A 16,801-nucleotide genomic window follows, 5' to 3' on the forward strand; every position below is an offset into this window, starting at 1 on the left:
TGCCAACTCTAGATCTTCTTTCTAAACCTTCAACCTTCCAGTCCACACATAGATTTCTGAGACCTTATTCAGCTTTTGTTTCATCATCCTCCAAGGTTTTAAAAGGGCTATAAACCATTGCCCTAAACTACACTAAATGATGTCTTTAAAGGCATTATTTAAACTGTCCCATTATACCAACTAGGCCCATAACTTCTGTCCTCACTTCAGCATAACTGCTGAACTGCTATTCTCTCTGTTAAAAGGCTTTTGTGAGCTAGCCAGGGTCTCGTATCTGATTAGATTATGACTTTAAGTGGAGCTCTGGGCTGTGACTTTGAATATGTTGCCAGAAGGTAGTTAATCTTGAAGATAGCTGGAGGTGAAAGGGACAAAGGAAGGAGAGGCGCCTCAATACTAATCAGCACAAAAGTCAATCAAAACTGAAGACTCAGCCATGGGGCAAATTTCAAAGTGATGTGAGGCAGATTTTAGAGGATGTGATCTCAGGCCAATAAAGAACGAGTCATTCATGCCAAATAGAAACATTAAACAACTCAGAAACAAAAGAATCACTGTATCGACATCAATGGGGATTCAACTACAAGTATTTCTTTAACTTTATGGTTATATTTGTATAAACTTTCAAACAGATTGTCTTAAGTGAGTAAGTCAGTGAATCAATCAGTCCACTAAACGAAGAAAGAAAGAAAAGAAAAGTTGTTCCTCAAAGAGTGTTGTGGTCATAAAGAGAGGCTTCCTGTTTTATTTAAGTGCAGATGGTCTTACTCTGAGATAAGTATTTTGGATTTTCTCAGCCTTTGTGATCTTGATATCCATTTTCTCCACCTAATTCTCCAGCTGCTGCTCTGTCTGGAACACACACACACCAAAACAACAAAATTACTACTGCAATGATTACTGAAATCCTCATGAAAACAGAACAAAATCATATATTATACAAAATCAAGGTCAATGTTTCTTAAAGGGGTCATCGGATGCTAAGTGTGTTGGCAGTATATGTACAAATCTACCCTAAAATGATAAAAATCCAAGAGCTGCTGAAGATGCAGTTGATTACGTTTGTTTGTGAAGGGCATGTGCCTCCCGATCTACATATATCCGTCTATGTTCAGGCGAATCATTCGTGATCCAGCTTCACTTACAGCAGAAGTGAGTATAAGGGTTTTTTTTATGAATCTTTGCGATCGCCTTTCCTAATAACGTGCTAGTTAGCAAGTTTGGCGGCTAAACGCAGCTAAAGTAAAGAGGCTCGTCACTCCACAGAAAGAAGAGAGGGGCGGGGCAAGCAGAGCTCATTTGCATTTAAAGCAGCCTCGACCAGAATGAGACATTTTTTGCAGAGCTGTTTTTGGCAAGGTAAAAAGGGTGTTGTTTTACACAACCATTGAGAATTTTTAACCAAAGTATATTATAGACTTTTCATTAAGACCCTAAAGAATCATATCAACTTGTGGAAAATGGGCATCCGATGACCCCTTTAATATCAACATTATCACAGTTAATTCCCTAAATTACAATGCAAAATACATTGAAAGCACACTTGTTTTTTGTCCAAGCTCTTGTCCAAGGTCCTGAAAATCAGCTTAGCCTGACTGGACTTTTTGTGGTGCTGAATTCTGAGTAAAAAAACTAAAGCATGATGATTTTGTTTATACTTTCTTTATCTGTTCATATTACCCTTCATAATTAACAGGCAGACATTTCCGATCTCTTTTTTCAGTCCTCTTAATTAGCCACTTTGAGCTCTTTTATATTCAAATGTTATCTCTGATGCTCTGGCATATTTAATTTACATGAAACTTCTAATGTTTCCATTATGCTTTACTCCATTGTACAGACACAGTTTGAAGTGCATTTCTTTCCACATATTCCTCACATCTGAAAGAAGAAAGGCTGATTGAGCTAAAGCACATTTTCTTAATGGTATTATGCAATAATCTCTTGTATAAGCACTTAGATTCTTCTACTGTAATTCTATGCACGATTCTACAAGTAAGAGGAACAAGAACAAGGATTTCAAAAAGCAGTGCATCTATAATTTTCATAAAGTGTTCCTCATTTAAAAGATTATACATGGCCAAGATGTCATAATGGTCTATCTACTATTTAAATGTTTTAGAGTTTGATTCCATAGTGTTTTAATAGGTATAAGATTGGTCAGTTGTTTGTGTGACTATTTGTGACCCTGTACCACAAAACCATTCACGAGGGTCATTTTTTCAAAATTACGATCTGAAGAAATAAGCTTTTTATTGATGTATGGTTTGTTAGGAGAGGACAATATTTGGCCGAGATACAACTATTTGAAAATCTGGAGTCTGAGGGTGCAAAAAATAAATTAATTAAATACTGAGAAAATTGTCCAAATAAAGTTCTTAGCAATGCATATTACTAATCAAAAATTAAGTTTTGATATATTTACAGTAGGAAAACAGAATAGCAAAATTTACAAAATATAGGATTTACAAAATATCTTCATGGAACACAATCTTTACTTAATTTCCTAATGATTTTTGGCATAAAAGAACAATTTTGACCCATACAATGTATTATTGGCTATTATTACAAATATACCCATGCTACTTAAGACTGGCTTTGTGGTACAGGGTCACATCTGTCAAGCAGAACAATTCTTACACAGCTGTTAATAAATTAGTTTAATAATAAATAATAATTAATATTAATGAATATAAATTACCTGCACTGTAAAAAAGTGAAACTGTGCAACCAGTTGCTTAATATTAATTACTTTAATAATTTATTAATTATTTTATCTATGTTAACTTGAATAAACCATACAATTTTGTGCTAAGTTACTAAATAAAAGTGTGTGCTGTCTCCTAGATATCTACACTCCTGAATACCTCAAGGCTTTCCGTTAGACAGGTACTTCAGGTTTCAAAATTTGTCCTTGTAGTAAAAAAAAATAATAAAAAACCTTGCAGACAGTTTTCTTGGCAGTAAGTTTGAAATATTCCATTTTTGCTGATGTACTTGTATATGTAGTCAGCTGCATATTTTTGCATTTTTGTGAATAACAGCATCGTCAGCATACATTTGACAGACATTAGAGATTTTATTAACATATATGCTGAACGCCAATATGGAGACCCGTAATTGACCCTGTGAGGGGCATCATAATCTAAATATCATGTAAAGTTGCACTTCTCACACTGTTCACTGCTGCTTAATTGCAGTTTCATGGTGACACTTGACGAAAAGCTAGTGTGACGACTGTTTTATTTGTTTATTTATTTATTTTTTGAGGAATATATAAACAGCCATTTTTGACATTCTCCAAAAAAAGGCAGTAGGCAAAAAGAGGCAGATTTTTTTTAATTTACTTACAAATGACAACTAAGAGGCAAAACTCTTTTTTTAAAAACCACACAATAAAACTTGTTTTTAAAAACACAATAAAAAAGAACTTACAGTTTTTGAATTGTGCTTTTTTTGATACCAAAATAACAGTGACAAGGAGGAAAACTACATGAACCAGTGGTTCATATACGTTATGGTTAAATACATATACAGTTGAGGTCAAAAGTTTACATGCATCTTGCAGAATCTGCAAAATGTTAATTATTTTACCAAAATAAGAGATCATAAAAATGCATGTTATTTTTTATTTGTGACCCTGGACCACAAAACCAGTCTTAAGTTGCTGGGGTACATGCAGTAGCCAAAAATACATTGTATGGGTCAAAATTATTTTTTGTCTTTTATGCCAAAAATCATTAGGATCTAAGATCATGTTCCATGAAGATATTTTGTAAAATTCCTACTGTAAATATATTAAAAATTCATTTTTGATTAGTAATACGCATTATTAAGAACTTCATTTGGACAACTTTAAAGGCGATTTTCTCAATATTTAGATTTTTTTTGATATTCAAAAAAAAATACTCAGATTTTCGATATTCAAATAGTTGAATCTTGGCTAAATATAGTCCTATCCTAACAATATACATCAATGGAAAGCTTATTTATTCAGCTTTCAGATAATGTATGAATCTCAATTTCAAAAAATTGACCCTTATGACTGTTTTTGTAGTCCAGGGTCACATTTAGTACTGACCTGAATACGATATTTCACATAAAAGTTGTTATATATTGTCCACAAGAGAAAATAACAGTTAAGCTGCCTACTGTTCTTCAGAAAAATCCTTCAGGTCCCACAAATTGTTTGGTTTTTCAGCATTTTGTGTATTTGAACCCTTTCTAACAATGACTGTCTGATTTTGAGATCCATCTTTTCACACTGAGGACAACTGAGGGACTCATATGTAACTATTACAAAAGGTTCAAACGCTCACTGAGGAAAAATGATAATAAGACCCAGGGGGTGTAAACTTTTGAACAGAATGAAGATGTGTACATTTTTCTTATTTTGCCTACATATCATATTTTTTCATTTAGTACTGCCCTTCAGAAGCTACAGAAGTTACTTACATGTTTACCAGAAGACAAAATAAGTTAAATTTACCCTGATCTTCAAATTCAAAGTTTTCACCCTCGGCTCCTAATGCATTGTTTTTCCTTCTGGAGCATCAGTGAGCGTTTGAACCTTCTGTACTATGCCCTCACTTGTCCTCAGTGTGAAAGGATGGATTTCAAAATCATACAGTCACTGTTGGAAAGGGTTCAAATACACAAAAATGCTGAAAAACCAAATAATCTATTGGACCTAAAGGATTTTCCTGAAGAACAGCAGGTAGTTTAACTGTTCAGGACAAACAAGGGACTCATGAACAACTAACACTAAACAAAAAACAGCTGTGGAATATTCAGGTAACAACACAGTATTAAGAATCTAGCACATTTTAAATGGGGTAATTTTTATAAATTCAACCAATTATTTTCTCTTTTGGACTGTATGTAAATGTTTTTCATGTGAAATATCTTATTCAGGTCAGTACTAAATAAAAAATAACATGCATTTTGTATGACCCCTCTTATTTTGGTAAAACAATTAACATTTTGCAGATTCTGCAAGGTGTATGTAAACTTTTGACCTCACCTGAACATTTGCAGACAACAACCTCAGACTTGTTCTCCATTTGAAAAGGTTAATGAAGAGCAGAATAAAAGCAGTATGTGAATGTGGGTGTATGCTAAATACGGTACTCATTCCTCACCTTCCATGACAGCCTGCTTCACTGGCTCTAATTCTGGACACTATTTTGGTCAGGTCACTGAAAGAAGCATTGGGACAGGTCACCACCTGTGAGAAAGATAATAAGAAAATTAGGTCTCTGCCATGAGCTCTGAAGAAGGGTAAGAAGTTGTATGTTACTAAAACTTACTGTACCTCACATATGAAGTTTTGGAGGATTGATACAAAACTTAATTTCAGAAATCTGGTCAACTTAAAGTGAGTTCTCTTTAATTTATAAGTTGTTTTTTACCATGAACAGTTCACAAAGACAAGTTATTGATCTGAATTAGTCTGAAACACTACCATGTATTATTAACACCATTAGAAGTGGTAGAAATAATTCTGTTCAACTGTAAGAAAAAAATGGACGTGGTTTCTAAAATATATAAATAAATGAATTGAGGAATCAAATCAGAATTGATTCAGGAGTACTAATAAAGAGGAAAACTTACTCTTTTTTTTGAGACATCAACTCTCACGGTTCTCTTGATTTTGTGGGATTCATCAAACCATGTTGGTTTGTCCACTCCATTGTAGTAGCACACATCAAACACAGTCTTTCCATGCAGGTAGCCAGCTTCTTAGTCAGCACAGAAAGGCCATTTATATGGCTGAAAGCCAAGAAAAGCAGAAGCAATGATGAGAAGATGAAAGGACACTCACAGCAATCTAATCAAATCTGCCAAACTCCAGTGGGCCGATTGTGATCTTTTATACTCACAGTCGTAGCTGTCTTTCAAGATGCATAAATCATACCCATCTCAGTCTTCAGACTTAAAGAACCATAAGTCAAAAAAGAGCACATATCCACCTGTCTCATTTATAATTCTGTGCAAAAGCTTAATCATCTTATGGCCTCAGGAGAGCGTGTCTGAGTGGTGATTACGCAGAAACAAAAATGATATGCTTACAGGCAGGATTTATACCACTTTTGAAGCCAAGCAATCTTGGATTTTAATGATCACTAATCAGTCCACATCATTTTTGTATCTACACTTCCATCCATATAATCAACGTATAAATATCACAAGTCAGTGTGAACTGAACAACTCTCTGCCTGAAAGTAAGACTTGGCCACGCATAACCCTGCATTATTAATTCTGTATTCAGTTATCAGTATTTCTCTAACCTTCACTCTTTCTGCCAGTGTTTCCATAGCAGCCACTACCCAGACAAAGAGTCTCCATAGTGGGTGAGATCTGTGTCATTCTGGCTTCTCACAGTCAATGTAATCACCACTGAGGCACCTATCGAGTGAACCACAGATGCTGTATTTGAGAGAGGAATTATATTTCAGACTCTGTATTATTAAGAAATTATGAAAAAGTTTGGACTCAGTAGGCTATTTTTTATTTTTTGTAATAAATTAATACTTAGTATTAATACTTGTTATTTAGCATGGGTGCAAAAGTTAATGTGAAGACATTTATAAATCTTTCAAAAATATATACATTTTAACATTTAAATATATGTTTCTTAAGCACCAAATGACCATATTTAAATAATTTCTGAAGGACTGCTGAAGACTGCAGTAATGTAAAGAGTAAACGTTTTTAGAAAGCATAGGAGACTACCTTTAAAAATATTTAAAATTTTATCCAACCCTAAACTTCTGAGGCAGATACAGTAGCTTGCATAAATACGTACATACATACTTACATAGTGAGGATAATCAGTGTACATTCCACTAGTATGGTATATATCACAACATGGCAGCAGGCAACTTACAGAATTAGTGATGACAATGAAGGCAAAACAGTAACTGGCCTCAACCTCCAAGCCATTACGTCACCCGTCCCAAGCCAGCCAAGAGAACTGAGTGTGCCGGAACAGGGATTTTGAACTGTAAGGGGACTTTGCCGAACAGCTTACATCTGGTATCTGTTCCTACAGTTTGAAGATTTAGAAACTAGATCATCTTCTCTTAGATGCACATACAAAGAGCCAGAAAAGCAGACTTTGAAAACTCCTAAAATTATAATTAGCATTGTTATTTGCAGTATTACTGATCTTAGCATGCTAGTATTAACCCTATTAACCTTACGAGCACGGAAGTAAGCCTTTGGGCTAGAGATAGTGGAGTGTATGATGGTTACAGACTTCGTTTTTTGTTTTTGGCTTCAGACTATGATTCCATTCAGCTGGAGTATACCAAATAAATTTTGGTTTGACTATACATTGTTGTACCAGACTAAACTGTTACTTTAGAAGTAAAGATAATATTGGTTTTACACTGCCCTCCAAAGTTTGGAAACACCCCTGGCAAAGTGTGGTTTTGGACGATATCAGCATAAATCCTTGTCATTTTTTGGTGCAAATACATTAAAGTAACTTCACATTATCACTGAAGACCAGCAATAATAATTTTTATTTTGATTACATAAACATGTCGAAGTCAGACATGCCCCTTTGCCAGCTGTGATGCCTGGTTACTGGTTTAAACTTGGCCCAGGTTTTCAAAAAGATTTTTTGGGTCAGTACACCTTAATAGCTTCAACAATTGATTGCCAATTAAGAACACAACGAATTTAGGCCCAGATTATGCAGAGCTGTAATAGCTGCGAATGGCGGATATTTTGATGAATCGAAAATTTATGTATAACCTGTTTATGTAATAAAATATGTTTTCGTGTGTGTTGTCCCTTATCAGTGCAAAGTTATCACAAATTAAAAAGGATTCATGCCAATATTGTCCAAAACCCCACTTTCTAGGGCATTTCCACTCTTTTGGAGGGCAGTGTACTTTTTAATGTCAAACGCTCGTCTTGTCTTACTCTGCCTAAACTGTTTTTGTTCCGGGTCATGACAGTTAGGGTATGTCGAAAAACTCTCATGTTCTCCCTCAACTTCAAAATCGTCCTAAATCAATGTTTTACCTTTTTTGTTACGGGTGTTTGATCTTCTTTGCATGTTTACTTTGGGTCGGTACTTCTGCAGTGATGTAGGATGATTTTGAAATGATTTTTGAAGTTGAGGGAGAAAATACGATTGGAGTTTTTGACATACCCTAACTGTCTTGAGCCAGAATACACAGAGTGCAACGAGAGCAAGGCAAGACGAACATTTGAGAATAAAAAGTATTTAAATTGTATTTTTTTATGAAAATTACCAACCTCATTGGGATCGTTTGATCAATGTTTTTTCCTCAGAAAACATAATTTCTTTATGACTGAATCTTCATCTTGGATGACAATAGGGTGAGTACATTATATGTGAATCTTTGTTTTGGAAGTGGACTTCTCCTTTAACAGCTGATAGAAAACAAACAAAATGACTACTAAAAAACTGTCAGTGAAAATTATCCTCAGACCATTATATTGTAAACTCTACTGACACAACAATTTATCAGTGATAATTTACACAGTGGTATTTTACTGGGATTCATGCCCCAGCAAAAACGGTCCAAAGACACCCCTGGCCAAAACGTTAGCCAAACTACTCTGAACGTTCCCTGTTAGCTGGGATACTACATTAGCTGCAGTATATAGTATGTATACTGTACATAAGTACCAAAAATGAGCAGTATACAACAGAGTTTTAGGTGTTAAGTACTGTATCCCATAATGCAATGCACTTGACCTTCCATGTCTAGTGTGAGTGATGAATCATATTGAAATCAGAGGTTTTGCATCTTTTTCTTGACTCATCATTTGATCAGACTGCCAAACTTTAAGATATTCAAATAACTAATTCCTTTTTTTATGTTCCTCAGTTGGTCTTCTGAGATTTCATCACATGTACTGCCTAATAACACAAACAGAAAAGGGCAAGAGAGCCAAGCTCATTTGTCCCCGAAAGACTCCCTTGAATTGTTGTCATTAAAGTTTAACGCTTGTGGCACAAGCTATCACAGTTTGACGGAATATAGCAAGCCGCATTGCCGAATGTCTCATCAAAATCTGCTGAATAAAATAAGTATAGCTCTGCTTGTTTAATTCAGTCTAAGTCACATCAGCAAGATTGATCACCTCCCCAAAAGTGAGCTCATGTTCCCTAAACTTAACATGATGATGCTGTCTGATGTAGTGCTGGGTCAAGGAAGCACAAGAACAGCCTGAGGATACATCTGATTAATGCACTGAAAAAAAACTTTAGACATCTCACCTGTCTAAAGCTTCTACACCTGATGCTGTCTGATGTTGTTACTAGATAGAGCAAAGTGTGGCAAGATAAGGCAGCTTAGAGAGTATGCTCTCAGTGTCATATATAAATGATAATCATAAGAGGGGATTAAGGCCATGAGGATAAAGATAGGCTGGTCAGCAAGACCCAGTTAGCCCCTGCTGTTTGATGCTCTAACTACAACATCTTGCTCCACTAAACATAATTTTGAGTTTTTAAAATGTGTTTAGTATAAAACCTAAACATTTAGAAAAATGTAGTATATAACCTTTATGATTTTTACTGTTTTTCATCTAGTATTGATTTGATCAAGTGACTATAAAATGGAAATATTTTTACTTAAGTAAAATAAACCGTGCATCTTAAATTGAATTACTTCGTTTATATAGTTTGACCTGAAGCTTCATAATCATTACCTAGTGTTTGTTGGCACTCATTTTAATAAGGCAAATGTGGCCTGATCGCCCCCTAGTGTCTGATTAGTGGAACAGCTGAGGAAGCATTCTGCAAGTCTAAGAAACATGAAGAATTTATCATTCTAAAGCATTAAAATGATTTAATCTATTTATATGATTATCTGTAAGTTAGAGGAGGAGGGCCAATCTCTTCAATTCCTAATGAACTACCTGCACAAAAAAACTATTGCATTCTGGTAAATGCTAGTTAGCTTTTCTAATTAGTTCAGAGCAGTGTTATTTTAACAATATTTATTTACTATTAGTATTCATTAATATCTTCAATTTAAATTTACATTTTAAACAATATTTTAAATTAAAGTTTCTTTATTTATATATTTTCAGTTTTCATAATATTTGTAATTTTTAGTAATTTAGTTTGTCTTTTTTTTTTTTTAAAATAATTATATTTAGAATGTTTTATATAGAATGTTTTTTTAAAGAAGTCTCTTCTGCTCACCAAGCCTGCATTTATTTGATCCAACGTACAGCAAAAACAGTAAAATGTTGAAATATATTTACCATTTAAAATGACGCTTTTCTATTTGAATATATTTTAAAATGTAATTTATTCCTGTGATTTCAAAGCATCATTACTCCAGTCACATGGTCTTTCAGAAATCATTCAAATAGTTGCTGCTCAAAAAACATTTATTATTATTATTCTGAAACCAGCCGAGTAGAATTTTGCCAGGTTTCTTTGATGAATAGAAAGTTCAAAAGAACAGCATTTATCTGAAATAGAAATCTTTTGTAACATTATAAATGTCTTTATCATAATTTTTGATTAATTTAAAGCATCCTTGCTAAATAAAAGTATTTATACTTTATTATACTGACTCCAAGCTTTCGAATCGTATAGTGTACAAAGCTTTTTATTTCAGATAAATGCTGATCTTTGGACCTTTTAATTCATCAAAGAATCCTGAAACAATAATATTAATAATAAAAATGTTTCTTGAACAGCAAATCAGCATATTAGAATGATTTCTGAAGGATCATGTGACACTGAAGACTGGAGTAATGATGCTGAAAATGTAGCTTTGATCACAGGAATAAATTACACTTTAAAATATCAAAACAAATAGAAAAGAGTTCTTTTACATAAAAAAAAATCTAAATTTTATTGATTTTGCTGTATTTTTGGATCAAAGAAATGCAGGCTTGTTGAGCGGAAGCATTAAAATCTTACTGTTCAAAAACTTTTGGCTGGTAGTGTAAGTTTATGTTTTTGAAGAATATATTTTGTATCTAATATTTACATTTAATATTTATTGTATTTAATATTTACTTTATCTCAACAAAATTAGCAAAAAAAATTTAATAGCTTTAGTTAACAATAACAACATTGGTTCAAAGTACCTTCACAAAGAGATAATACATTTTTTGGCAGGTTTTATAATAATAAATTGTGATTGGCTTAATATAAAATTTTGAGGTTTTTATACTCATTAGCAACTCATAGGAAGTGCCATTAAGTAAAATGATTCTTATTTAAAATTTAATGTGAAATTAAGTAAAAAGTCACAAAATCTTATGATCTTCTCTGAGCACAACAGGTCGTAGCAGTAGTAATTGGTGTGCTGCCACCTTGTGATGAACACTTCAACAGCAATACAGGTCTTTTGGCATTGTAAATTAAACAAACAAAACATTCTATTATTTTATTACTTTATTAATCATTTTAAAGTTATTATAAATCATCTCATAAATAATTTCATTCTATAACTGATAGTATAATAAAAAAAATTCATACTATTTCACGACTATCAGTCAGCATTGAGACACAGGCATACTCCCTGCAGTACCCAGTGAGAAATGTGCTTGGTGGTAAAAAGATCAGCCTCAAACACCAGTCCAACACCCATAGCGTTCCTCCTCATAGAGGTGGTGTAGACTGGAGTCCTCAGTGTGTTCTACAAAGTAAATCAAACACTTACACATTACAAGTATACCCAAAAGAACATTCAAAGACGTTATGAACTGGACACCTGATTAAAAAAAGAAGAAGAAGAAGCATCTTGCCTGGAGTTTGAGCCGGCGTGCTTCAATGGGAATGATTTTGAGAATAGGTAGTTGAGACACTAAAACTCTGGGTTTGCTCCGCACCAGACAGCCCTTTTCAACGTCCCAGTCTGCCCCCTCCAGATACAGGCCTGATACAAAACATCCTAACAGAGAAAAGAAAGAACAGGTGTTTTTAACCTGTGCTTGAGTCTCAATGTCCTCATCTTAAATTTTTATGCGCAGGGTGTTGCATGCTCTCACCCTGTCCTGGTCGCTCTTTAACCTCGTCCTCACTCCTATAGTGTGTAACCTGTGTGTAGAGAGTAGAGTGATCCAGAGGCCAGCCGTTCTTTCGGCAGGTGGCCTGGACCAGTGCTGTCAGGTATGATTCTGGGATATGCAAGCCTGACAGCCACATCACAAAGGGCTCTCCCTCTTCCACCTACATAAATGAAAACAATGAGAAAAACATTTATTTATTTATTAAAAGAGAAGTTCACTTTCAGAACAGAAATTTACAGATAATGTACTGACCCCGTTGTCATACAAGATGTCCATGCCTTTCTTTCTTCAGTCGTAAAGAAATTATGTTTTTTGAGGAACACATTTTAGGAACTATCTCCATTTAGTGGACTTCAATGGTGCCCGCGAGTTTGAACGTCCAAAATGTAGTTTAAATGCAGCTTCAAAGGGCTCTAAACGGTCCCAGCCGAGGAAGAAGGGTCTTATCTAGCGAAACGATTGATCGTTTTCTAAAAAATATACTTTTTAACCTCAAATGCTCGTCTTGTTTAGCTCTGCCATGCGCATGTGTACTCTGTGTAATCTGGGTCAATACAGTTAGGGTATGTCAAAAAACTCCCATCTCATTTTCTCCTCCAACTTCAAAATCATCCTACATCGCTGCAGAAGTACCGACCCAGTGTTTACAAAGTGAACATGCAAAAAAAGTTCAAATGCCCTTTACAAAAATAGGTAAAACTAGACAAGATGAGATTTTGAGGTTAAAAAGTATATACATTTACATTTTTTTTTAGAAAATGACAGATCGTTTCACTAGATAAGACCCTTATTCCTTGACTGGGATCATTTACATTTTGGACGTTCAAACTCGCGGGCACCATAGAAGTCCACTATACAAAAAAAAATGCATGAACATCTTAGATGACAATGGAGTGAGGACATTATCTGTAAAGTGTTGTTCTAGAAGTGACCTTCTCCTTTAAAGTATTTATTTAGTAGCCCATTTGATAAAAATGATAAGAATTTCATTTATAGGAGCTGACATAAAATGACCATAAGATGGGGTTCAAAAATCCACACAAAATATTTGGCATTCAAAATCTAATACAAACCTGGATACATGATGTTTAAATTAGCGTTACATAAAATGAATAAGAAATATTTAAGATTCTAAATATATATTTAATATTTAAAAATGTACAATAAAATAATAACAGTTCTAAAAACAGACAATAGGGGGCAATAACACTTCTGTTGTTCATCCAAGTGCACAGATTTTCAAAAGTACTGCTCAAAGGTTCGGGGCCAGGAAGTTTCTATTGAATTTTTTTAAACAAATTAATACTTTATATTATTACCAAAATTTCTATTTCAGATAAATGCTGTTCTTTTGACATTTTTATATAAGTATCACTTCTGCCTCAGCAACATTATGCAGCACAAAGCATAAAGAAATGTTTCTTAAACACCAAATCAGCATATCAGAATGATTTGAGGTCACATGAAGGATCATGTGACACTGAAGACTGGAGTAATGATGCTGAGAATTCAGCTTTACCATCACAGGAATAAATCACATTTTAACATTGACATAGAGACGTTATTTTAAAATTGCAATAATATTTCATAATATTACTGTGTTCACTGTGTTTTTGTACTGTGTTTTCAAATAACATCATTGGTTAAAAATATGTAACTTACAAGAGAAGAATAAGGTGAAAAAAAAAAACATTAAAAAGTCTTACCAACACCAAACAAAAAAGTAGTGTATCAGCCATTGCAAATAATCAGGCAATTAATTGGTCTGTCTCTACTATAGACTGATCTATCCTATCCTTGCTGGTACATTTTAACAAAATAATAGGTCAATAAGTAACAAAAAGCTAAAAGAGTGTCTTCAAAAACAAAAAGTTTTATATATGGTGAGATATTAGATTCTCACCCATGAGCTGTACTGTTCATGTCGTCTCTTGAAATGGATCATCCAGTTTCCCAGAGATTTTAGAGTATCTGGTGCCAGTTTCCTCCAGATAACAGGAATCTGTCCGTTGAACAGAGCTCTCGCCACCTCATCTAACTCACTGCTCATACCAACCTCACCAGCCAGGGCCTGTAGACAGAAAAAACACAGTCTGCTGTGAAACCTACCAATTTTTAATATCTTATTTAATGAAAAAAAAGGATCATAAACAGTTAGAACAGTTTTTTTTTTTTAATCTCTTTATCTTCACGTCACTCACTCGCTGTAGTTCAGCCAGAGAACGACTCATCCTGAGGATTAGTTTGTTAAAGCGTTCCAGCTCTTGTAGCAGTACTACAGATGTTGGAGAGATCTCCAACCCCAGCTTCTTGCGAATCACGTCCAGGTCAAACACTTCGGGTAGTTTGTTTTGAATGTCTCGTCCCACCTGGCTGATGTACTCATCTCTACTAATGCCACCGCCAGAATCACCTTTAGATTTTACATGGCAGTGAATACATTTAAAGCATTTCTAAAACATGGACTGATATGTCAAATATATTATATAATATAGTGATCATATTTCAGTATTGTAAAGTAATGTAAACCAGGTACCCGTCTGTGGTTGTAGCTCAATAAGATGAGTCCATATGTCTCGGGCAGCCTGTGTGTAGTATCCGATCTCAGCATTAGGGTGCAAACCAAACACCTCTGCTGTGTTAGCAAGAGGCAGCGACTCTATCTCATCTGCAAAACATGGAGAGTTTGAGTATCTGTCACATTCAGTCTTTCTGATCCTAGATTGTAGGAAGTGACATACCAACATAAACCTGCTTGGGTCCGTCTGGTGGGATCTTGTAGTCCACATCTTTATTGTGAAAGAAGTGGAAGGGCTGGAAGGTGTCGAAGATGAAGTCGCCCAGATACTCATCCATGTAAACTGTGAGGATCCTACGATCAAAGCTATCAATAGCCCTGCCGCCATACATCACCTGAGACAAAAGAGACAAAATACTTAAAACTATATTTGACAAATGTTCCTATTTTAGTATATTTTAAAATGTTTTTTAATCCTGTGATGGCAGAAGTCATTATTCCAGTCTTTAGTGTCACTTGATCCTTCAGAAATCATTCTAATATGCTGATTTATTGCTCAAGACATATTTACTATTAGTTGAAAACATTTTTTTATTTTATTTTTGTGGAAACCATCATTATTTAGGATTCTTTGATCAATGGAAATTTAAAAAGTACAGCATTTATTTAGAATAAAAATCTTTTTTTTTATCATTATAATTTTTTTCTACCTATGAAATGACATGATTCACTTAAATGTGATTTTTACCTCGCCAATTAGGTATTTGAGACTTCCCCATGGTATGATAGCATCTCCTTGATTGTGAGCTTTGGTCAGGTAGGTGTCCAAAATTTCCATACACACCTGAGAGACAATGAAACAACATTGAAACCAGTGAAAAGTGTATTAAACTAAGCTTAAACTACCTGAACGTTTCAATGACTTTTGAGTTAGAGCAGACTTACCAGGAAGTCAGACTCGTTGAAATCATAAGGCACATTCCAGCCAATCTTGCCATACTTGCGCCGTTCCTGAACCACAGCGTGGAAGAAGGCCAGCACATAAACCAGACTGCGAAAGGCTGGGTGAGGACAGTTCATCAGCTTATCATTGGGGATCTTAAAATACGTCGCCCTCATGTTCAGCTTCAGGCCATTTGGTGGTTCTGTCACAACCTGAAGGTGACATGAAAAAACAAACGAGTTAACATGGAAATGAAATATTCACACATTAAATGTTCACACATTAAATGTGTCCTGACCTTGAGGGACTTCTGCAGGATGCCGATGGGAAAGTCTTTAATGGGCTCCGTGGTGAGCCACAAGCGGAAGTCCGGATGGGGTTTGGTGATTCTTTCCAGTGCTTTCTCTAGATCCTTCAGCCATTTCACTAACAGGTGACAGTTTTGCAGCATCAGCCACTGGCCTCGTGCCACTGCCGTTTCCAACAGTTGCAATGCAACCTGAAACAGAAATGCCATATTTGTACCTTTTTCAGATTGTGTTCTAGAGTACAGAGTAGATTTCCCAATTATATCTGTTATCATATTAATCAAATATCATAACAAATACAGTTCAAAAGTTTACATACACCTTGCAGAATCTACTAATTATTTTTACCAAAATAAGAGGGATCATACAAAATGAATGTTATTTTTTATTTAGTACTGACTTGAATAAGATATTTCACATAAAAGATGTTTACATACAGTCCACAAGAGAAAATAATAGTTAAATTTATAAAAACGACCCCATTCAAAAGTTAATATATGCTTGATTCTTAGTACTGTGTTGTTACTTCAATGACAGTTGTTTTTTTTTTTGTTTAGTGATAGTTGTTCATTAGTCCCTTGTTTGTCCTGAACAGTTACTGTTCTTCAGAAAAATCCTGCAGGTCACACAGATTCTTTGGTTTTTCAGCATTTTTGTGTATTGTAACCTTTTCCAAAATTTTTGACCTCCATCTTTCACACTAAGGACAGTTGAGGGTTCAAACGCTTACTGATGCTCCAGAAGGAAAAACAATGCATTAAGAGCCAGGGGTGTAAACTTTTGAACAGAATGAAGATGTGTACATTTATTTTTACTTGCCTAAATATCATATTTTTTTTATTTAGCACTGCCCTTCAGAAGCTTCCCAGAAGACAAAATAAGTTAAATTTACCCTGATCTTCAAATCCAAAAAGTTTTCAAAAAGTTTCCTTCTGGAGCTTCAGTGAGCGTTTGAACCTTATGCAATAGTTGCATTTGAGTCCCTCAGTCATCTTCAGGTTAAAA

At 34.6% G+C, this 16,801-nt stretch overlaps 1 protein-coding gene and 1 long non-coding RNA gene across 2 annotated transcripts in view; both read right to left on the reverse strand.

The window, feature by feature from the left end:
* LOC127165925 (uncharacterized) lies at nucleotides 1–6,513 on the reverse strand. Its single transcript, XR_007827838.1, has 3 exons — nucleotides 5,614–6,513; nucleotides 5,142–5,227; nucleotides 1–852 (listed from the first exon to the last, which is right to left on the reverse strand). It is a non-coding gene; the product is annotated as an uncharacterized LOC127165925 (long non-coding RNA).
* Nucleotides 6,514–11,392: 4,879 nt separating this feature from the next.
* The window catches only part of dnah10 (dynein axonemal heavy chain 10), a 41,787-nt gene continuing 36,378 nt past the window's right edge, over nucleotides 11,393–16,801 (reverse strand). Inside the window, exons 70-79 of the mRNA XM_051110888.1 lie at nucleotides 15,787–15,987; nucleotides 15,491–15,700; nucleotides 15,294–15,389; nucleotides 14,769–14,940; nucleotides 14,564–14,695; nucleotides 14,229–14,440; nucleotides 13,931–14,098; nucleotides 12,007–12,187; nucleotides 11,764–11,909; nucleotides 11,393–11,654 (exon numbers count right to left, since the gene is read on the reverse strand). Of these exons, the coding sequence (XP_050966845.1) occupies nucleotides 11,508–11,654; nucleotides 11,764–11,909; nucleotides 12,007–12,187; nucleotides 13,931–14,098; nucleotides 14,229–14,440; nucleotides 14,564–14,695; nucleotides 14,769–14,940; nucleotides 15,294–15,389; nucleotides 15,491–15,700; nucleotides 15,787–15,987 (1,665 nt within the window). The 3' untranslated portion in view covers nucleotides 11,393–11,507. The remainder of the gene's footprint in view (nucleotides 11,655–11,763; nucleotides 11,910–12,006; nucleotides 12,188–13,930; nucleotides 14,099–14,228; nucleotides 14,441–14,563; nucleotides 14,696–14,768; nucleotides 14,941–15,293; nucleotides 15,390–15,490; nucleotides 15,701–15,786; nucleotides 15,988–16,801) is intronic.

This window comes from Labeo rohita, chromosome 5 (genome assembly GCF_022985175.1).
Source record: "Labeo rohita strain BAU-BD-2019 chromosome 5, IGBB_LRoh.1.0, whole genome shotgun sequence".
Lineage (NCBI taxonomy): Eukaryota > Metazoa > Chordata > Actinopteri > Cypriniformes > Cyprinidae > Labeo > Labeo rohita.